Source organism: Protopterus annectens, chromosome 8.part0 (assembly GCF_019279795.1).
Source record: "Protopterus annectens isolate FY-2018-M chromosome 8.part0, PAN1.0, whole genome shotgun sequence".
NCBI classification, from domain to species: domain Eukaryota; kingdom Metazoa; phylum Chordata; order Ceratodontiformes; family Protopteridae; genus Protopterus; species Protopterus annectens.
Window position 1 is genome coordinate 1,550,275,670 of NC_056741.1, and position 24,107 is coordinate 1,550,299,776.

General features: G+C 41.2%; 1 protein-coding gene across 1 annotated transcript in view; it reads right to left on the reverse strand.

Moving 5' to 3' along the window:
* Positions 1–24,107, reverse strand: part of NECTIN1 (nectin cell adhesion molecule 1) — a 620,587-nt gene that overhangs the window by 177,704 nt on the left and 418,776 nt on the right. The window contains exon 3 of the mRNA XM_044081126.1: positions 3,818–4,120. Coding sequence (XP_043937061.1) covers positions 3,818–4,120 — 303 coding nt within the window. The remainder of the gene's footprint in view (positions 1–3,817; positions 4,121–24,107) is intronic.

Here is a 24,107-nt window from a genome sequence, read left to right on the forward strand (position 1 = left end):
TGCTGATAGCTGGGTTCTGGTGGCCATTTCAGTGAAGTAGCCTATTAGATAGGCTTGTTTTTCTGGAGTAAGGAATGCCATCTGGGAGGTTGTGTCCAAGCTTGCTCCCAGGAATACAATCTTTTGACTGGGGACTAGTTTTGATTTCTTTTCATTGATAGTGTACCCCAGTGAGGTTAGAAGGTTCTTTACAAATGTCAGGTACTGCATCACCTTTTCCTGACTGTCTGCCTGAATCAGGCAATCGTCCAGCTAAGGGTATATTTGAACCTTTCTCTGTCTGCAATATGCAATGGCTGGAGCCAGGCATTTTGTGAAGACTCTTGGAGCAGTGGATAAGCCAAAGGGAAGTGCAGAGAACTGATAATGCATAGATCCTGCCCTGAAATGTAGATATTTCTGCATGATTACCTGATAGGGATGTGCAGATAGGCTTCTTTTAGGTCTAAGGTGTCTAACCAGGCCTCTTTGGACAGCATAGGAAGAAGGTGCTGAAGGGTGAGCATTTTGAATTTTGTAACCACCAGGTAGGTGTTTAGAATGGAAAGATCTAGGATTGGGCGCCAAGTGCCCTCTTTTCTGGGTACCAGGAAAAGTCTGGAATAAAACTCTTGACCTAGCTGTTCTGCAGGAACAGGTTGAATTGCCCCTATGGAGAGCAGGGATTAAAATTGGTTTTGTGCCTCTGCCCACTGGTTTGGAGGAAGGTCTGGGAATCCATTCGGGGTTGGCAGTGTGCGGCAGTAAAATTTATTCCCCTGGGATACAATGTTGAGGACCCATTGGTCTTTGGTGATGGAGGTCCAGTTTTTTGTATGGTGGGCAAGTTTTCCTCCTAGGGGCACGAGCAATTGGGCAGAGGTGAGGAGTGGAGTTGAGAAGTCATTGTGAATTTTTTCTGTAAGGGGGTGGCTTAGCACTCCCCATTTTAGAAGTGGAGGTACTCCATTGCTTAGATCTCTGCATACCCTCAGACTGTAATCTGGGGGATCTGTTCCCCCTGGGTCTAGTTTGAGATGGCCTTGAGGAGGCTGGACAGGACCAATGTTTCGAAGGGCAATGCCTACTGAATCTTGTGAGATTGGGTCATTGTTTTTTTAGGCGTAGCTCGTACTCTTGGCCTTAGAAACTCGGTAGTTGTAGACAAAACTGATGATGTGAAAGAAGTCATCAGTTTGTGTCGAGTATCGGTAATGCGAAGAACTTCCTCAGAAGCCAGTGCCTGGACAGCAGCTCCGGACCCATCCAAGGTAGAGGCACCTGCAAAAAATCTTCGACTGTCTGCATAGACTTAGCTTTTTCTTCCCTCTTTTTTAGAACCTCTTCTGCTTTGGTGCCAAAAAAATTGTCCTTATTCAAAGGCGCGTCTAGTAATTTTGATTTGACATGGTCTGGCAAGGTCTGTTCCTTAAGGCAAGCATGCCTTCTCAGTACAGAACCAGTGACTTCTGCCCTGCAAGATGCTTCTAGGGTGTCAAACCCACATTGCAAGGTATGCTTGCTGACTTGGCTTGCAGAATGCATAAACTCCTGTAATTCTTTATTTTCTGCACAGTCTGTAAAGGTAGACAATTTTTGCTTAATAAGTTCCATAATATGTTGCTGGTATTTCAGCATGTGAAACTGGCAATTCAATGCCCTAATGGCTAAAGCTGCAGAGGTGTACACTTTTTTTACCCCATCTGTCTAAAGCTCGGGAATCCCTGTCTGAAGGGGTGGGATGCTTAGCTGTAATTGCTTTTATACCTTTAGGCCCTTGGAAAATGACCTCTGGGTCAGCAGTAGGAGTTTTGAAAAGAAATTTGTGAGAGTCAGGGACTCTGTAGTACCTGTCTGGTTTCCTTGGAGCAGGGGGTAAAGTATCAGGAGTCAAACTGGATTCCATAAAGACATCGTCCACAACATCCAGAAAAGGAAGGATCGCTAAGGGTCCATGTTGTGGCAAATCTAAACATTCTCTTGATTCTCTTTTTGGACTCAGGATAATCCCGGTATTCCCAGTGGAAATGCTCTCAATGTATGAAGGGTTTCACCAAAAGAAAAATCCTCTGGAGGGGAATTAAAGGGAACGGATTCCTCTGCATCTGAATCCTCATAAGCAGATAAAGGCATGTCTTCATATTCAGAAATGTCAGAATCGACGAACTCTTGGTCAGTTAAAGCTGCTGGGGACAGCTCTCTTTTTCTCTTAGCAGGGGAAGCATGATCAGGTCTTCTGCCATTTTAAGCATTTGAGATTGTGGCAAGGAAGCAGGTGCTTGAGATTGGGTCATCATTTTTTTAGGCGCAGCTCGTACACTTAGCCTTAAGGCTCTGTAGTTTTAGACAAAACTGAAGATGTGAAAGAAGTCGTTGGTTCGTGTCAAGTATCGGTAATGCGAAGAACTTCCACAGAAGCCGGTGCCTGGACACCGGCTCCAGACCCATCCAAGGTAGAGGCATCCGCAGGTTCCATAGTCAGAGAAGAGTCTCACTGCATACCGGACTCCGAATGGGTCTCGGCAGCGGCCTGCAAATCCATCGAAGTGGGCATCAGGGGCTGCGAAAGAGCCTCACTGAGTACTGGTGAACTGGCAACTAGTTTAAAGGAATCGTCGTCGGCAGTTTTGGACCTGTGTGGTCTGTCTCTGTCTTTATCCTTATGTTTTTTCTGAAGATCGGTAGTCGGGTGGCTTACCGAAGCCATTTCGGAATACGGAGATCGAGAACAAAAGCATTTAGGGACAATAAGGGCCCAATGATGAATAGTTTGGGCATTGAACAAAGCACAAAACCGACAGCGAGGAATGTCGTGGTCTGGGCCTAAACAGGTGATGCAGTAAGAATGGAAATCTCGGTGTGGTATTTGCTTTCCACAGGCGAGACAATTGTTAACTTTTTCTGACATCGGTTAGAGCAAGAAAAAAGGATCCACAATGGGGTACTTAGCTTTAGAAGACTTCAGGGTGATTCAGTTCGGAAACAGAAACTCAGGTAGTGGCCGACCGGCACTTCTGCTTGGGGTGCCTCAGCAAGAAAGACTGATGTAATGGCATCGGCTGCCTGTTTTTATACCCCTGAAGACCTGACGTCAGTCCTGGAGCAACAGCAACTGATGCAGAAATACTAAGTCTCTGGTATTTGGGCTGACTGAGGGCTACCTGCAGGCAGATAACCCAAGTGTGATGACTGCAACAGTGAAACACGAATAATATATTGCTCTATAACAGATACACGAAACAACAGCTTAGCACCTTATTTTCTGACGGATGGTTGACATGCTGCAATTGAGTGTGCACAGCCTTTGGTGAAAGCCAACAAGTGTGCAACAGCTTCTGTATCAGCTGCAATAATATCTCTTGGTTCCAGTTATTTCTGTGTATCTATGTGCCCACTGCAACAAAGTATCACTGCTTTATACATACAGTTAACAATACTCTAGTGTCATAAGAGAGAATGAGAGAAACAGAGAGATAGAAACCTCATCATTCTCAGTAAAGCATATTCATGATGTTCCTACTTTTGCAGTCAATACCTGGTGATCTTGTGACTCTGATTCACCGATATTGCAGTGAGCAGTTCCACTGCTGATGTGTGAATACAGCAGCCTGCAAGTTTGTATTCATCTTTTAATTACAAATGGACAACTAAGGCCTGAACATTCCATCTTGTAATTCCATTAATTGATGTCAGAAAAATGGAACTAAGAATTACAAATCAAACTAAAATGAATGCAGCACACAAACATACCACCACAAATCACTGTACCAGTTTTGGAGGACAAATAAAACCTTCCATAATGCATAAAACTCTGCATTACAAAAAGAGAGTCACTTACACAGCACATTCAGCATTGTAGTTTCTGTGAAACGCTCCATCTGGTAATTGACCACACATGTTAAATGCTGCCGATGAGTCTCACGACTCGGTGTCACCATAAAGGTGCTTGTAACAGTGTAAGTCCCATTTTTGTTTCGAATCTCTTTGATTGTGGTTTCTCCATTCAGTCTGGTTTCCCAGCTGATGACACCAGGTGGTTTGCCATTAGCAGATGTACATGTTGCTATAGGGATCTTCTCAGTCTTTCCAGTCACAGCAGTGATGACATTAGCAGCAAGTTCCATCCTATTCATAGGTTTCACTGCAAAAATTTATAAAAAACAAAATTTAATTAGCTGTGATAAGAAGTTAAGCTGCCATGGAGTGATGCATATGATTTCTACTGAAAAAGTAGTTATAAATATTTTCATTTCTACAAGTGTCACAAAAATAGCAAAGCAATGTCTATATTAATATAAATTGTGAGAAAAACAAAAATTTCAATTAAATAATGTCATTGTACAATAGCAATAACCCACTTCTGGGTGTGGTAATGCTGGATTTACCCACGGTTTGCCCTCGTGACCAAACCACACCAACTGTGGGTAAATCCAGCATTACCCACACCCAGGCATGGGTTATTGCTTAAGTAAACCTTGTATCTCATAACAATTACAACAGATGCACAATACTGAGTGAGGACTTTTCTACCTTATGTTTTACTTTATTTAAAATGTTTTGAAGATAAGGGGCAGGACAAAGTGGTCCCTGTTTCAATTATGAGCTGGATATACAAAAAGATAAAAAATACACACTAATCAGTCATGAAAATGTAGTACAGATGATGAAAACTATATAAAATGGTGTTAGTCATGTCTGACATACCATTACCCAAAGAGTGACAGAAGTACTGTTTCAGATGAATCTTTTTATCCTTGAACATATCAAGGTATAGATGTAAGCAGGTAACTTTGGCAAAAAGAGAAATATCTGCATCACTTTTTGTATCCTTGTGAACTAGAAGAAATAGCAGTATATCACACAGAAAGACTCCTAGAAGGCATTTTCTGCTGAAGCGCTAGAGGTTTGAGACGTTCTTGTTAATAAAGTGCAAGCTGGTGATTTTTACATTTTTTACTGGCCTTTTTTGTCGTATTTTCATACTTTTGGGACTTCTTTGTTGTATCTTTTTTTATCACATAAAAAAGAACCTTGTCAATTAAAAAAAGGCTTTCTAAGGATGTGGTCCCCTCTGGTGGAAGATTCCTGTAGAACAGGGGTAGCAATAATGAGAGAGAGGGAGAGACAGAGACACACGCACGCACGCACACACACAGCTCTACCCTTTAACAGGCCTTTAGAACTGAGGGGGATCTGCTTTCTGCCATGCTTCTTTCACAGACAATAAAGACAGTATGAACCAAGCCCTGGTCTTAGTCTGGCAGTTGCAGAAACACTTGGATGGTTCTGTCATTAAAAGTACTAAATGTGGGAACTTTCCTTTCACAAATATTTGGATCAAAATGCAGACACTGTGGGAAGCAAAAATGCATGAATAGCACAGTGGGATAGGGTATGCCATCATAAATTCTTCTATAACATCACAGCTTATAGAGATCCACTGTTAGCATATCTCCAAGCCTGGTTATGAGAGAACATGTTGAACTCTGCCAAGGGGGAGATATAAAAGGGTAAAGTTCAACAGTTAACCCACTGCAGAAAGTCTTCTAAGTGAAATCAGTATAAGCACTGTCAAATTTACTTTAGCATAATGTAAGGAGCCTATAAGAAAAGATGAAATGATAACTAGCACAAAAAATGAAGGTAAACATGTAAATGGTTGCAACAAGGTGGGTACAAGGAAGTGCACTGACCATTTCTGGCACTGTGTGTGCCAGCCTTGGTACTGCCAATGTTCTCTTTATCTACCCATCACATAACCACTAAGAAAAGTTCAACGATATCAAAACAAAACATAGTGCAAATAGTTATACTGTAGGAGATGCAGAAGGAAAACAGTCACACTGAAATAGATCTGGTTTTAGCAAACTGGAAAAACATGGCAAGGTAATACGACAGCATAGCAAACAGCCATTTGTGTTAGAAAAAATGTAGTTTTATGAATGGTGAGTAATACCAATATTATTGTAAATTTCCTGTATTTCAGCTGCGGTGATGCAGTAGTTAACATTGTCTCCTCACAGCAACAGGTTGTCCGGTTCAATTCTTGGCTGGAGTTCCATCTGTGCGGAGTTTGCATGTCCTCCCTGCGGTCAAATGAGTTTTAAAAACATGCAGGTAGGTAGGTGTGTGTGTGTGTGTGTGTACGCGCGCGCGTTTGCATGTCTTCTGTGAAGGTTGGGTGCCAGGCTGGCAACTTGACACCATAAAAAAATCTGTGGATCAGTGATCCGGTGTGGAGACTCCTAACTGGGAAAAGCTGAAAGACATTGCTTACTGTACATTACCTGTATTTATGACTACAAAGAAGAACTTTTTCTAAACAAAAACTCTCCAACTTTTGATGCTTTGATAGTTGGATTTATACAAGTGCAAATCCATCCCAAAGTACAGAAGCTGCCTACAGAAAAAGGAGAACAAATGATTAATGACAGGAGCTAAAGAGAAAATGCTACAACTTCCAGTACTAGGCAACTGGAAAGTAAGCAATGTTCCATCTGTCTGCCAAAACGTTTCAGCCAACATTCTACTTCAAAATTATGCAACTGATAGCATTCTGTAGTTTTACTTTCATATAACTAAGAACATTATTTTTTCTGGAGCTAAACCAAAGACAGCAGTTACTGATCTTAACACTCTGTCCTATGTTCCGGTTTTCATTTCCATTGTTAACCCAACCCATGTTCAATAAATTCAATACACAATTCTGAGTGCTTAAACCTGAAATATAGTGAATAGATTGTACAATCATCAAAATATCTGACAAGTAAAGCAAAATGCAATACCCTTTTATGTTTCAAGCAAAATTGAAGTTATAATAACAGACCCATCACAAATTAAAAAAAATCACAAATTACAACAAAGATTAAATAACCCGAAGAAAAAAAACCATTGCGTGCAAATGCTCAACACAATGTATATCTAAACTTTAGAAGACAATGAAGACAGACATTTTTCAGGCCATTAGACTGAATCTGAGAAACACAGTACAAATACTCACAACTCCCAAGATAAAAAGAAATAAAACCACAAATAAAATTCCCCGAGTGCTGATAGGGTTCCACAAGTCCTATGAATTAAGCCAATCAAGACATATAAACAGTGCAGCTTTACAACAACTACACAATCCTTAAAGCAAAGAAGGGTTAGCTGTTGGGTTGAAAGAATGCATAGTAGAAAATGAACTTTCAAAATGACTAGCACCCAAGTTCACAGCAGGGCTATATACAAACTCCAAATACTCTGAAAACAAATCCAAGTACAGGATCGTACAAAGTAGACACAATATTGCATAAAGTCTTCCAGTGGCCAAAACTGTCAGGACAACATTTAAAACAGACAATGTCATCAAACTTGATTTAAAGCTGCCAGAGAACAGCATACAGCAGCAACAATGTAACAAGCTGCCAAAGCAATTATTACTACACTGGAGATCAGGCTTAACAGTCATTGACAAGTCCAAAAAAATTAAACACGTAAATCAAATGAATGTATCCAGACCAAGGCCAACGCCTCTTAAAGCACAATGAACAGGGAATGACTTCAGGCCAGCTATTGTTCACGTTTAGCCATCTGCTGCCATAATGGAATTCAGTGTAGCAACAAAATCAGTGCTATGCTACCTAAATGCTTCCCGAGGTTTAGAACAACAACAAATCTCTCGCCACCCACCCACAATGGAAACATTACACACAGTGAACATGGGAGTACTGGATATCAAAAACGTGACTTTTAACTCGTGAAGACAGCAACTGTGCTTAAATATTAAGTGACCACATTTGATCCAGAATAAACTTGCAACATTTCACTCCAAATTAATATTAAACATCTTTCAATGAAGTTCTAAGTATCAGCAATAAAAAAATCAGGCAAATTATGTTTTACTAAAACTGTCTCACGGTGCAGAGGCAAACCAAATTCATTTTCATTACCCCCTGCTCAGGAACAGAGCTAAGAAAACAGTGGTAGGATGTCTTAAGAAATGGATGGCAGCTTACCATGTGGTCCTGAAGATGATGGGTGGATTTTTTTGTCTCCATACCTGCTGACCATCTGACCCCCATTATGATTGCATCTCATTTCTTTGGCATTAATGAGGCAAGAGCTATTCTGGACCTGCCATTACCCTGGCAGTAAAGGGGCATTTGTTTTTTGTGGTTCTACCCCCCCCTCACTGCAAGCTGACATGAATTTTCTGAGATGTAGGGGCTTGTTGTGCCTTCACTTGTGACTGTCTGCATCCCTGAAAAGTTCTACAAAGGCTACAATTAGAATGAAGTTTGACAAAGCAAGCACTGACCCCTGGGCAACATTCTGTATGACTTGTACGTCTCCCGCCAGCATGTCCTTGTAATACAGGGGGTGAGATAGTTTCCTTCCCCCCAAGGATGCAGAAAGGCAGTGTTGTTCATTCATCCTCTCCATCTTTCATGATCCATTGTTAAAATCCATCCATCCACCCATTCACAACCCCTTTTTCTAATTTTTGCACAAGGATCGGTGTGTCATTTTAACAGTGACAATCTTCTTGCGCCAAGCTTTACACCAAAGGGTGGTTAGCTCTGCAATGGTAGTTCTTCCACACCACACACTCATATGCATACTCACACCTATGGCCAATTTAGAGCATCCCGTCCACCTACTGCAGGTTTTTGCAATGTGGGAGGAAACTGATGCACCCAGACGAAACCCATGCAAACACAGGGAGGACATGCAGACTCCGCACAAAAGGCACTCCAGCAGGGAATCAAACCAGGGGAACCTCTTGCTATGAAATGACAACACTATCTGCTGTGCCACCCTTGTTGTTGATTCCAAATCATCTGGGAAACAGTGAGGATTTTATCCCCATTTTAATTTCTCCAAGACTTTTGCATTTCTAATACCATGATGGGAATGGATCCCACTCCTAAGTCAAACTATAATTAAATTCAGGAAATTACCATTGTCTCAATATTTGATGCTAGCCAATTGTGCTCTATGCAGCACCTGCAATGTGCCTAGAACTGACTCATCCTGCAATTCATATGGGGTTACATTTATCTGTAACATGTCTAAATAAGACTGTAAATTCTTTTTTTTTATGACATCTATTGCTCCAACTATTGGAACTGTCTGGGTATCCTTCTTCCACTTTGCCCTCATTTCTGCCTGCAAATCCTGGTACTTTATGACTTTGTGTCTCTATGTATGCAAGACACTAATACACTAGGTGTAGCAATTGCAATGATCACTGCTACTTTTGCCTTCTTTTCATGGACTACTATATCTTATTTTCTCGCATCTACTTTTTGATATAAATTTCTCCATTTTCTATAATGCTTTGTGGTTCATGTTTCCAATGCTTCTTAGCTACTTCAACATTACAATGTGTACACAATCCCCAATACAACAGTCTTGCCACATTATTTTGCCTTTCAGTATACAGGCCTTCTGCCATTAGTGTATTACAGCCAGCAGCAAGATGTGTGACTGTTTCTAATTCTGTTTTACAAAACCTGCATTTGTCTCTTTCTCTGACATCTTTAAACCAATGTGTACATAGTCCACTACCCTGGGCCATCAATATTAACCTTTTGTCTATTTGGTTTAAATTAACATCTCCTTAGGCATTCTTTAATAAGATCCTGACTAACATAAGGTTGCTCCAGGAGTTTTCTGTACTTGGAAGTGTATTTATGCATGTTCCACATTTTTTGCCTTCTCATCTGATCACTTACCTTATATTCTTTCTTTTGTTTTTTGGTGCATTCAGTTGCTGCCTAATTTTTATCTACTTCTGCTCTGAGTTCCATTCCCGCTTGACAGCGATATGCTTCTGCTAAACTAAGCAGGGAAGCCATCTTAGACTTGTTATCCATAACTTTCACTCTGTCTTGTGAGGTCAGCAGATATGTATGCCTTCCTAAGACTGCAGATCTATACATGTAATCAATTTGGAGGAGGTCCATACCTCCATCACAGGGAATAAATAATCTTAGTATACACTGATTTTAAAAAATCAATGGGTAAGCATGAAACATTTTTTTATTGCTTTCCTGTACAACTGATCCAGTACCTTTTGGGGCCATTCAATAATACTAATACTGTAAGTTAGAACAGGAAGACCAAATTTTTTTACAGTTTGGTCTTTGTTCCTAGATGTCAGAGCTGTTTTCAGCACCAATTTTAGTCTTCTAAAATATTCTTTACTAAGTTTTATTCACATTTTATTCATGTTTTATTATTAAACCTTCATTGATTCCCAAATATTTATACATGCCCTCTTGCTCAAGTTCTTTTATCTCACATTCCTACTTTAAAGGTTCCTTTTGTACATTTATCAAGACCAAATGGCATTTTTATATCTGAGAAAGTTTGACCACTTGCATTTTTGCCTTTATTTCCTCATCTGATTTAATGTACCAGTTTTACATCATCCACAAAAAGATGATGAGAAGTCTTTATGCAGCATTATTTTCTTGAAGCCATATTGTAGCCATGGCCTAATCTGCTCAGTAGACAGCTTAATAGGTTAAGGGAAGGACATAAGAGCAGCAGTGACAACGAATCATCTTGGAATATCCCCTTTGAATTTTTATCCATGGGATAATAACTTGTCCTTTATTATGGCTTAGCTGCAAAGTGGTCTGACACTATTTCATGGTCACTGTAATGTAATCGATCAGTGTAGGGTGTATGTTATACATCTGTAAACACTCTTTTATCCATGAATGTGGGATGCTGTCAAATGCTTTTTTGTAGTCTATCCATGCCATACTTAAATTTTTCCCCATTTTACAGTTCTCAGTTTTGACTTTATTTAACAACAAATGATACCTTGTTCCATATGATTTTCTTTTGTTACCCTTTTGTTCTATTGCCATGATTGGGTTTTCTTCTAAACTACTATAAACTCTGTCGGCATCAATTGCAGTAAACAGTTTAAACATTGTCGGAAGCCAAGTTATCGGTTTATAGTTTTTAGGATATCTTGCAGGTTCACTATTAAGGAGGAGTATCATTTTTCTTTTTGTTAACCAACTTGGCATCTGTTTGGGATGTGCATATAAATACTTCTTACTCATGGCTAAATCTTCATGTAAAGATGTTAACACTTTTAGCCAGAAGTTAGGTACTGCACCTAGGCCTGGGGTTTTCCAATTAGGAGCTTTTCTTAATTTTTTTCCAATTTCTCTGGCCATTACTTCATCCCATTTCACATCCTGTACATTTGAATTTCTTATTTTTTTTCTTTTACTTCTTCTATCCACTCAGCATCTTTGTTATGTTCCACAGGATCTTCATAGATATTTCTCCAAAATGTTTTTTTTTTTTTTTTTTTTGGTGGTGGTGCTTGTTTTCCTTTTCCTTGTTTCCCAATTCACTACAAAACTTTTTTTGATAATCAATAAATTGCTTGTACTTTTCCTTTACATTTATCTGCATATCCTCTAAGTTTTCTGCCTGTGCTGATATCTTCTGTTTATTATTTACAATAGTGTATGATAAATCCTGGTCTGTTCTGACACCGAGCATTGCTTTTATCAAGTCTATCTTTCTGAGTATTTTTGTTAATCTGTTCCCTCTTCTGCACTCTTCTAACAGCGACACTTTTTGTCTTAATTGCTTTACAGTTTTCTCTACTCGATACCTGCATGATGGCATGCAATTTCTCCCTTTCCTTTCACTTACTGCCCTGTGTTTTTGTGGTAAGACTCATCTCTTATTAATTTAGCAGTACAGTAATGTATCCTATTTACTTCTGTTATATCCCATGAATTTCTATGAACAGTCCTGATTACGGTGTTCATTTCTTTTATCAGACTTCTAAAATTTGGGGTCTTACTGACTTTCTGTTTCTTTCAGTGATCTTAATATGTCTCTATCCATCTCTATTAAATCAAGAAACATTTCTGTTAGATCATTTTCTTCTTATCTAAGAGCACATTCATCGTTGTCAATTTCCTGTGGCCATTCTACAGAAAGCTCAAGAACATCTTCCTGTACCATATTCTTTTCAACTTCATCCTGTGTTATTCATTTCTCTTTCATATGGGAAATCAATGTCCCATCACTCTACAACACTGACTGCTTCAGAGTTGTCACAGTTTTCTGTTCCTTCCCTTGCTGTGTAACTCCAAACTGAACATTGTACTGGTTTCCTACTGAAGGCTCTAAAGTATCTTCATATGGTAACTGATCACATGCTTTCAGCTCCACTGATTTCCCTTAATTTTGGAATTCATTACTCTATCCCACTGTGATGTTATCAGTTAGATTTTCTACACTAAATATTTCATTTTGCAGGTAATCCATAACTTCAGTTCCGATTTCTTTAACTTCTCCATTACTAATCCTGTTTTCTACCCTCTCTCTTTGTTTTCTTATTTTTTGTACTGTAAAATTCTCCATATCTGGATGTCGTTGCCTTTATTTCTCTTCAAATATCTTTGGCACTGCTTTTTTCTATTGATTAGGTTTGTTTTCTCCTTTGCATAAATATTGCACCATATTAAATATTTTTTCTTCCTATGTCCATATTTCTTCTTCAAATGTCTCCCACTCCACCTGTTTCTCTTTGTTCTTTGTTCCTCCTTTCTGATCTTACTTTTTTTGTATTGTGAAATTTTCTATATCTGGGTGTCTTTGTCTATATTTCTCTTTGAATATCTTTGGAGCTGCTTTTAATTTGGTTTTCTCCTTTGCATAAATATTGCACCATGTCAGATGTCTCTTTCTTTCCCATTACCATATTTCTTTTTCATACCTTTAAAAAATCTACAGATTTTGTTGTTTATATTTTCACACTTCCTTAGTCACCATCGCTTCTTTTTCCAAAGGGCCCAAGGTTTCTTTGCATATATAATGTTTTTCATGTATTTGCTGTATAAATGAACACAAATTTGCATTTGAAGATTTGCACAGTTTTTCTTGTTCAAGTAGTTTTTGTTCCTCTTTCTCTCTTAATCTTTTTGCATATCTTCTGTCTGGAAATTGTGGGCTTCTTGCATAACAGTAATAATACATAATTTCTTTCTTATTCTCAATAGCTCAATCATCTTTATGGCTCTTTTTTTTTTTTTGCCCTATTAGTTGTGTTTTTTGTGGACTACTATTTCCTTCTACAATGGGGGGATCCTCCCCATAGTCTGGCCTAATCTCATTGTAGGAATGTTTCCGTGTCCTCCTGTACCCCAAAATCTGATGTTAAAAAGTAATGAGTGTACAGGAAAGGCAAACCTGTCATTACATAGACACATGTATGTGGATCAAATGTTGCATGGAGAACAGCATATACAGTGACATACGTCATCAGTAATACTCCTGGCTGCACATACAAATGGGGGGTAAACTCTTTTTGACATACATGAAGAATCTCTCAATCATTTCTCCAGTGAAGCCTCAGCAATGTTGGCCCCAAAAAGTACAGTTTTGTACCTACCATAAATGTAGATGTTCGAGGATCCACATTGCTGCAGTCCTAACTATTGGGTAGTCCGCTGTCCAGTCGGCCCGAATACCAAAGTATATGGCTGACGTCGGTCAGGGCGCATTAGACTGACATCAGTACGTCAGGGTACTAATGCGCATGACCGACGTCATATCTTCAGTCTTTTCTTGCCCCAGATGTCAGAAGACCCTGAAAAGATAAGGCCAAAACCAAAAACTCCAAACATACCTGCGCCAAAAATATGTACAATATATACAAAATTACCAGAATATAACCTCACCTACACAACCACCCCTAAACACAGAGGGGAAGGAGGGTGGGTAAATTGGACTGCAGCAATGTGGATCCTCGAACATCTACATTTATGGTAGGTACAAAACTGTACTATGTTCTTCATTCCACATTGCTGCAGTCCTAACTATTGGGTAGAATCCCAAAGCAGAGGTAAGGGAGGCTGGCAAATCATAAGGAAGCAGGAACTGACAACATGCCTTGCAAAATAGCAGTGGCAAAACCAGCCCTAGACTTAGAGTAGAGAGGAAGGTGATAATGCTTAGAGAAAGTATGCACTGAAATCCAAGTAGCTGCCTCCAAAATATCCTTAGTTGCCACCCCCCTTAGAAATGCTGTTGAAGTGGCAGTAGCCCTAGTGGAATGAGGCCTAATCCCAGCTGGAATCTCCCTGCCATGATGGGAATAACAAAATGCAATGCAAAACCCAATCCACCTAGAAATAGTTTGTTTTGACACAGGCTTGCCCTGCGAACTCAAAGCAAAAGAAACACACAACTGCTGAGACTGCCTAAAATCCTTAGTCCTGCTCAAATAATAACGCAATTGCCTGTGTACATCTAAAGTGTGCAAAATCTTTTCCCCTTTATTTTGGGGATCTGCATAAAAGTAGGCAAATGAATAGTTTGGTTTAAAGCCACACTAGAAACCACCTTAGGCATAAAGGAAGGATTAGTACGTAAAGATACCCTATCCTTATGAAAAATCAAAAAAGGCTCTACCGCCATAAGGGCCTGCAATTCAGAAACCCTTCTTGCAGAAGTAATGGCCAACAAAAAAGCAGTCTTCCATGACAAGTATTTCAATTCAGCAGTAGCCGCAGGCTCAAAAGGTTGTAGAGTAAGTTTCTCCAACACAAAATTGAGATCCCAAGCAGGAGTAGGAGCTCTACGTGGGGGTCTTATATTCTTTGCCCCTCTAAGAAATTGCTTGAACAAAGGATGCGAAAACAATGGTGGGTCACAATCATAGTGAGCTGAAATTGCTGCAGCATGAATCTTAATGGAAGAGAAAGACAAACCTTTGTCCAATAACTCAGTAAGATATTGAAGAGCCACACTCAAATTAGGCTCAGAAATCTCCAAATTGTTTGCTGCACTCCAAAATAAAAATCTCTTCCATTTTTCTGCGTACACTTTCCTTGTACTAGGTCTTCTGGCTTCCATAATCACATTTAAAACTTGTTGAGGAAGTTGAGACATGCTGTCTTTCAAAACAGAATATGCCAGGCTGTTAGATGAAGAGAGTGAAGCTTGACATTGAGCAGGTGACCGTCCCTCTGAGACAACAGGTGTGGAATCAAGGGTAAAGGCCATGGAGGCTGCCTTACCAGACTCCTCAGTAATGGGTACCAGTGCTGCCGAGGCCAATCTGGAGCTATTAAAATCATCCTTGGCTTGTCTTGTCTGACCTTTAGAAGCACCTTTGGGAGAAGAGGCAGAGGTGGAAAAGCATACACATGAAGATTTTTCCAACTGAAAGAAAGAGCATCCACTTTCCAAGCTGTGTGATGAAACCTCTTTGTGCAAAACTTTGGCAGCTGGTGGTTTAGTGGAGAAGCGAACAGATCTATGTCTGGAGTTCCCCATGACACTGTCAATTTTGAAATACATGAAGATCCAGTTTCCACTCGTGGGGATCCATGATTTGTCTGCTTAACACATCTGCTAAGGAGTTCTGTGCTCCGGCAGAAACCTTGCCTGAAGAGTTAGTTGCAAGCTGAGCGCAGTCTCCCATAAAATCATTGCTTGCCTGCACAATGGGTAAGAATGTGTTCCCCCTTGTTTGTTGATGTACCACATGACAGTTGTGTTGTCTGTTAGAATCAACACCTGCCCTGGAAGAAGTAATTCCTTGAAAGCCATTAATGCAAACTGGACTGCTAACATCTCTTTCATGTTGATATGTAGATGCTGTAGTCTGGCAGGCCACTTGTCTTGTATCCACTTTCCATTTAGATGAGCTCCCCAAGCAATGTCTGAGGCATCTGTCGTTAGAATCTGACTCGCCTCTGGCCGGGTCACAGAGAGTCCCTTGTTTAGGTGACATTCCTGAGCCCACCACAAAAATTCCTTTTGAATGCAAGGTATTATTTGAATGACAGTGTCCAAATCCTGGCAGTGCTGTGTCCATACATTTTGAGATACCATTGCAGCTTCCTCATATGCAGTTTGGCATTGGGAAGCACCAGAATACAAGATGCCATGAACCCTAAGGCTTGAAGGACTGTCCTTGCAGTCAGCCCGGACTGAAGAGATAGTTGATGGAAGTAACTGGAAAGATTCTTTTGTTTGTCCGGGGTTAAAAGGCCATCTGGGCTGCTGTATTCAGTCTCACACCCAGAAAGCACATGTCTTGAGAGGGTACTAGACTGGACTTTATTTCGCTCACAGAATACCCTAGGCATCTTAGCACTGCTATGAGATATTCCAAATGCTGTAGAAGGTCTTCCTTTTCTTGAGCCAGAATCACGCAGTCGCCCAAGTAAGGATAGACTTGAATTCCTTTTAGCCTGAAGTAAGCTATCACTGGAACCAGAACCTTTGTGAATACTCTGGGCAGTAGATAAGCCAAAGGGCAATGCAGAAAACTGATAATGAGAATTTCCAGCTCGAAAACGCAGATACTTCCTGCAACTTAGTCTTATAGGCACATGAAGGTAAGCTTCCTTGAGATCTAAAGTTACCATCCAGTGATCTTTGCCCAGCAGAGGTAAAAGCTGTTGTAACGCCAACACTTTGAACTTTGGAATGGCCAGCAAAGTGTTGACTATAGATAAATCCAAGATTGGTCTCCACGAGTTCCCCTTCTTCGTACTAGGAACAGGCGAGAATAAAATCCTAGGCCCCTTTCTGGCACAGGAACTGGCTGAATGGCCCCTATTTGGAACAACAGAGAAATTTGCTTGTGAGCCTCTGTTCTTTGTAGAGGAGGAATGTCTGGCATGCCTTTGAAAGGAGGCAAGGTATGGAAATAAAACCTGTAACCGTGGTGAATGATATCCAGAACCCATCTGTCTTGGGTAATTAAATCCCAATTTTCTTTGAAAAGAGACAGCCTTCCTCCCAAAGGTGCTGCCAGGCGAGAATGAACTGGCAGCTGAAAAGGCAGGTCATTGGGTCTGCTTACGAAAGGACTGACCCCTGCCCTCACCAGAAGTCTGAGCAGGGGAACTCCCTGTCCTAGGCCTAAAAGAACCTTGAGCTCTGCCCCTACCACGCCTAGACCTAAGCCTAGAGTGGGAATGATAAGCAGGATAAGTCCATCACTTAGTAGGCCAAGTTCTACTAAGCTTCGGAGGCTGCGTCTGCAAAGAATCCTTAACAGTTTGCATAGACTTAGCCTTGTCCTCCATTTTCTTTAAAACTGCTTCCACAGGCGAACCAAACAACACATCAGACTGTAAAGGAGCATCCAAAATCCTTGTTTTAACATGCTCAGCTAAATTCTGATCTCTCAACCAGGCGTGCCTACGAAGAACAGAACCAGTGGCAGCCACCCTCAAGGAGGCCTGCACAGCATCAAAACCACACTGCAAGGAATGTTTACCCACCTGTTCAGACACATGAACTAAATCCTGCAACTCTTTACACTCAATACCTTCCGCCAGAGCATCCACCTTAGATTTCAATTGTGAAAGGAGATAATTCTGATATTTTAACATGTGAAACTGACAATTCAACGCCCTCATGGCTAAAGTGGAAGAAGTATACACTTTCTTTCCCCATCTATCCAAAGCCCTTGCCTCTTTATCAGGAGGGACAGGATTTTTAACAACAGAGGCCTTCACACCTTTAGGCCCCTGAGAGACAGTTTCCGGGTCTGCCCTAGGACTCTTAAAAGATACTTATGAGCTTCAGGCACCCTATAGTACCTATCCGGTCTAACTGGGGCAGGAGGCAAAGAATCAGGATTCAGGGAAGCCTCTGCAAAACATCTTCCACTACATTCAGAACAGGAGGTATAGCTAAAGGCCTATGCTGGGGTAAAAACAAGAATTCCCTAAGCCTCTTCCTGGAATCAGAGAAATCTTGACCTTCCCATTTAAAATGCTCCCTCATGGAATGCAGAGTCTCTGAAAATGAAAAATCCTCAGGAGGAGAAGCTGAAGGAGTAGAATCATCCACATCAGAATCAGAATAAGGAGGATACTCCTGCAAGTCTTCAGCCGAAGACTCAGAAGCCTCGAACATTGCTCAAAACTCTCAAACTCAGGTTCCACCCTAGGCCTCTTATCAGGAGGGGCATAGAACCTCTAATCATAGTAATCAAATCCTCTGCCATTTTAAGCATATGTTTCTTAGGCAAAGACCCTGAAGCACTAGGAGAAACCCCCACTGAAGCTAAACTTGGCCTGCCTCTCAAAGAAGCCTTGGAAACAGAAGGGAGGCTCTAACCACCTTAGGAAGAGAGGGAAGAACAGCCACCTGAGAAGCCCCCTCAGCCTGGCCTACTTCCTGAGAGGATACATCCTGTAACAGTAAAGTCTCTCCCTGAGACTCCAAAGAAACTCCTGGCAGAACCTCCGCCTCCACTGAGCCTTCTAAAGAACCGACGTCTGGGACTGTCGGTTCTTCGACTCGAGGCTTTGCTGCTTTGTCCTTGGCGCTTTTGGCGAAGCGGCGCCGGAGCATCCGACGGCATTTTATAATTACAACGCTTCCCAAAAACTAACCTGGCACAGTCTAACCTTCTCTTAATAGTGCGTTTGTTAAATCTAGCACAAGAGCGGCATCCAACAACGTCGTGCTCAGGCCCTAAACAAGGTATACACAAAGTATGGTAATCCCTATGAGGTATCTGTTTCCCACAAGAAATACAGTTATTCACTTTTTCTGACATCCGTTAAATACTGAGGCAAGAAAAAACCAAAATATTCCCCAACGGGGTACTTAGCCAACTTTGATTCGGTCTGAAACTCTGACTTCAGAAACTTTCAGAACGCCAACCTGCACCCGCAAAATTGCTTCTGCATCGGACCATGCGGCAAAAAAGACTGAAGATATGACGTCGGTCATGCGCATTAGTACCCTGACGTACTGACGTCAGTCTAATGCGCCCTGACCGACGTCAGCCATATACTTTGGTATTCGGGCCGACTGGACAGCGGACTACCCAATAGTTAGGACTGCAGCAATGTGGAATGAAGAACATCACAGTGGAAGAGTAAAGCATATGCTCCTACATATGTGACAGAAGCTACGCAATGGAACCCAGCAGGTCATGAGTAGCAATCTGCTCAGGTAATGGAAGTAGAAGGGACCCAGGCAAGGCCTGAATAATACATGTGTGGGGGCTGTGGGCATGGAAATGTGTAATACACCTCTACTAGGAAAAAATAAAAAAAAGTCTTGCAACAAAAATATGCTTCCATATTGCAACAGATAACACACAACTCTTTTAATATTGAACAAGCTGAAGCATGTTTTAATTATGCATGAATATATGCAGTGCAAGGAACTACACTACAGAAAAATAGAACCCAAATTCAGTCAAGAATGATTTGTCTGTCCAGGTCATTTTCAAGTATTGGATTAATCAGTAATGCCAAATTAAGCTGCACACTGGTGCTTCTTCTCACTGGAGAACGTTTAATGTCTTTCCCCAACGACTCTTATATTCTCTAACTTTTGTTTGGCCCTGTTTCTTCTTTGGGAAGGCATTTTCATGCATGTACTTATTTCATCGAGACATCTTTTTTTAACAAAACCAAGACTTTCCGTCAGTATGTTAAAACGTGGTCCTCTTACGCAGAATCATAGAATGTGACAGTAGGCAATAACCACTTTACCCCATCAGTGCTGCCCTTCAATTACCCCATGGATAAGCTGCCTCTAAAATCGAATGCATACTCATCTTCTTCCACACCATACTGCTCAGCTGTCCAAATTTTTGTCGAATGTCCAAATTTTTGCCTCATTTTTTGATCTGTTCCAAATAAAATTTGTGGTTTTCTTGCAAATTGCTGAGAACTCAAGTTACTAAATTATGACATGCATTTAAGCTCCAGACTTTATACCTTTCTGAAAATGTATGCTAATGCAAAGTCTGTTAGTCTATCAACGTTCTAAGTTTCTAAGAGTAATATTTAAAGTCTGTCCTGGATTTTAGGCATTTGCACCCCCCACAAACACGCTCTGCTTTCTCTATGGAAAACTAATGCATCTACAACAGTCAGTATGAAACAATGCTTCTACATAATCTACCTAGATACCCCCCATCAAGTTTCAAAGTGCACACGCTTGATCTCGTGCAGTTTTTTTTTGGTAAGCTAACTTCATTAACATTACTTAAGCATTCTAAGAAATCTGAACATTTTTGCCATGGATATCTTTGAGCTCCTGAACATCTCCAAATAACCAAAAGTATATCTTTGGGAAGTGGGTGGGATACCAAAGCACAAGGGAAAACCTATACAGATGCAGAAAGGACATGCTGATTCCATAGCAAAGATAACCTAGTCAGGAAGTGAACTACAAAAACAAGAACCTTGAGGCACTAACACTAATCACTTCACTAATGCACTAACTGTGTGTACACTAACGCCCACAACTTTCCCACATTTGGCTTCTGGTGCTAACCATGCAAGATCTAGGTTGCTGTCTTCAGTGCTGCAATGGCTGCATTAATCTTATCGATATGATTGCTAAGATGAGATTACAACAGCAATAAACGATAGTCTAACCACGATCAGTGTATAGCAGGTCAAATGACAGTCCAAATAAGTCACTCACAAAGTTTCCAAAGTAGAAAAAGGTATATTTAATCCATGGAAGAACGAAATAAGCGCTTTCGCGTAGGATCACCTACGCTTCTTCAGATATAAAAACATATGAAAACTCTCCCTCTTTTAAATCAAACAAGGCGGGAAGAGTGAACTAATTAGTGGTTAGACTACCGTTTATTGCTGTTATATTGTTCTTACACTTTGACGGTGTGTCTATTTAGTACTGGGGCTGTCTCCTGTGCATCATTAAGATGAGATTATCTGAGCTTTGTACAGTGCTAACAAAGGGTCTGTACCAGCTGTGTAATGAAATGCAAAGTTTGAAAATTCCATTTGGTTCTGGAACCATCTCTGACTATGCATCTCAAAATCTTGCAACTTTTTCTTACTACTTTCCAGCAATGATGTTTCTTCTTTAAAGTTATCTGAAATATATTATCCAAGTTCCTGTTTTAGATATGTTGCTTAATGTACGCAGTAACCCCTTCACACCGTCCCCACACATATATGGTTTCTTAAATAGCCTGTTATCATACACCATTTGACATTAAATTTATGTTTCCATAAACCAGACCTTCCTTTTACTTTTGAAATGCAGTCTCATCCTCTGCACGTATTTATGGTTAGTCTACCACCTAATTGTCAAGTACAGTTCTGAATGTAGAAAGGCTGTTACTTTAATGTTTACAGAGATTTTATTCCAAAGGTAAGAAATGCACAGAGTTACTTGAACCTGTTAAGCCAGCAGGTGACATTGATGCTGCAGCTCAAGTTCTGGTGTTTGGCACCGCCAAGAGGCCAGTCACTAGTGCAGTCCCCCGGGGCTTGGTACTGGGCCCGCTCCTTTTTGGCATATATTTCTCAGAAACTGAAACAAATGCTGAAGGTTTATGGCTGACTAAGTGTGCAGATGATTACAAGGTAGGGGTCATCATCGACTTTTTTGCAGACACTAGCATTCTTGAAGAAAGTCCATCTCTGACTAACAAATTGTGCCAAAGCCATGGTCTTAAACTCAATGCTAAGAAATGCATAATTGTACCCTTTTGGAAGCCAACCTTTCCGGCTAGTGGTGCTGCGGTAGCATTGTCACCTCACAGTATGACGTTGTCCTGTTCGATTCTAAGCTAGAGCGTCTTCTGTGTGGAGACATGCGTGAATGGGCGTACCTTCGTTGAAGGTTGTGCGTTAGAGCTGACAACTCGGCACGTAAAAATCTACTGTCAATCATTAGCAGACCGGAGTTCCGCTGTGGTGACCCCCTAACCGGGAAAAGCCGAAAGACACAACAACAACCACCATATTGATAATACACCCCTAAGAGTCGATCTATTGGTCAGGGATCTGGTTACACACATAGACAGTAGCCTTAACTTCAACCACCACATGGTGAGAGTGGTGAAAAAATCCTTTAATCTTGCACAACTTACAAGTAAGGGCATGGCATAGCTGTTCATAGGTTGGTACTAGGCCTATATATATACTAGCCTAGCCATAACAATTCCCTGGCTATTTCATCTCGCATTATTTACGTCCCTGGACTCCTGTCTAACAGTGCGACTGACGTGATCCCCGGGGTGAATTTCCTTTCTCCCATCCAATCATGAAGGTTCCTTTTGAAGAGGGCCAAAGAAGCGCTCTGCTTGACATTTATGGGCAGTCTATTCCAGAGTCTGGGAAGTCTCTGGGTCAGGAACCTATCCCTCCAGCATGTTTTGTTTATTGTGATAACAAGGTTTAGATCCCTGGAGTGTGTGGCTCTGAGGGATTGGGATTTCTTTAAGTGTAGCATGTCCAACAGCTCTGGGTTTGACATGGCCTTGTATGTTAAGCAGAGATCGCCTCGGAGTAGATGATATGCGACAGAGTACAGCTGGAGTTTTTTAAGGCGATTAGCATAGGGCATCTGCTTTAGGCCTGTGATTCTTTTAGTGAGGTATTTCTGCGGCCTTTCCAGTTGTTGCAGATGTCTTGAGAGGTACATACCAAATGAGACGTTGTATTCTACAATGGGTCTAATGAGGGATGAGTACAGTGGGACAATGACCTCCTTTTTTCTGGATGAAAAGCCTTTAGTGATGAGGTGTGCCATATAGAAGGATTTCCTGACTGTTGTGGTGATGTGGTTATTGAAGGTGAGACCACTGTCCACCTGTGTCCCTAAGTCTCTTATCACACTTTCGGTGTTTAGTGTACTGCCACCTATGTGGTAATTCACGGGTACATGTTTTTTCCCCCAAAGGGGATAACTATACATTTCTTGGCATTGAACTTGAGCCCATGGCTCTGGCACCAAGCATCTGTTTCTGTAAGGCCCTTTTGTAGAGTATCAACATCATTTGGGGATTAAATAATGGCTCTCAGTCTGCAGTCACCTGCAAACTTTGTTAGCCAGAGTCCCTTAGTGTTTGCCTGTATTTCAGGGAAGTAGATGCCAAACAAGAGAGGTCCCAGGACTGAACCCTGAGGTACTTCACCTGTCACTTGCCTGCAGCTGGATTTAGAGTTAGCTACTTTTACAGTGTGGGTTCTGTCAGTAAGCCAGTTGGCAACCCATCAAGTGATGTAGGGATTAATGCCCAGCTTAGTAAGTTTATCTATGACTCCAGAGTGGGGGATGGTGTCAAAGGCCTTGGTGAGGTCCAGATAGGCTGTGTGGACTGTCTTACCCTTGTCCACGGCTCTGGAGACTGATTTGAAGAAGTCAATCAGGTTCAGGAGACAAGATCGGCCCTTCACGAACCCAAACTGGGTGGGGTCCAGTGTTTTAAAGTTGCCAATGTCTTTACTTATAAGTTCCATGATAATACGTTCCATGGCCTTGCAGATCAGGCTCGTCAGACTGATGAGGCGGTAGTTCCCAGGATCCAAGGTAGATCCCCCCTTGTTGAGTGGGATAACTGTAGCTGTGCGCCACTCAGTGGGCATGAAGTCTGAGGTGAGGGTATGATTAAACATGACACTTAGGTGAGGTGCCAGTTCATGTTGTAGTTCATGTAGTACACAGCCCAGGATGTCATCTGATCCCATGGATGCTGTATTCTTAGCTTTGGAGAGTGCGTTTTTTACCTGTGTGCCCATTATTACCGGAATTTGGCAATCTTCCGGTACTGAGATGGGCCATTTAAGGGGGTGAGAGGGAGGTGAAGTTGGCACTGAATCAATCTGCCAGGATATTGACAATATCGTTGGGATCAGTATATTTAATGCCATTCTGTTGTAGCTCAGAGCAGATCTGAGCATTGCCATTTAGATTCTTGACATAGTTATAGAATGCCTTGTGGTTGTCTTTGGAATCTTTGGCAATTTTATTTTCATAACTAGCTTTAGAGGATTTTATGAGGATCAAAGCTTCTTACTGAGATGTGTGACCCAGAAAATGCCCCCCCTACAGAACAGGCTTCCCATCCATGCAAAGCTGAGTTCGTCTATTACCCGGTTTAAGCACAATCTAGACAAATGGGTGGGGAACAGGAAATGTACACTGAGCCTGCCACCCATGTACCTTATCAACAGAGGTAGCTAATAAATGCCTGGCCCTCAACGTCCTATTTGGATCCAGGACATCATTCTTTCAGGAAAACTTGGCTAGGCTTAGAAAGGCCCCACGGGTCATTAGCCTAGTATGAATGCATGAGTGTTAGGCTGTTGGGTCAGAGAAGGTGGAGGAAGACAAAA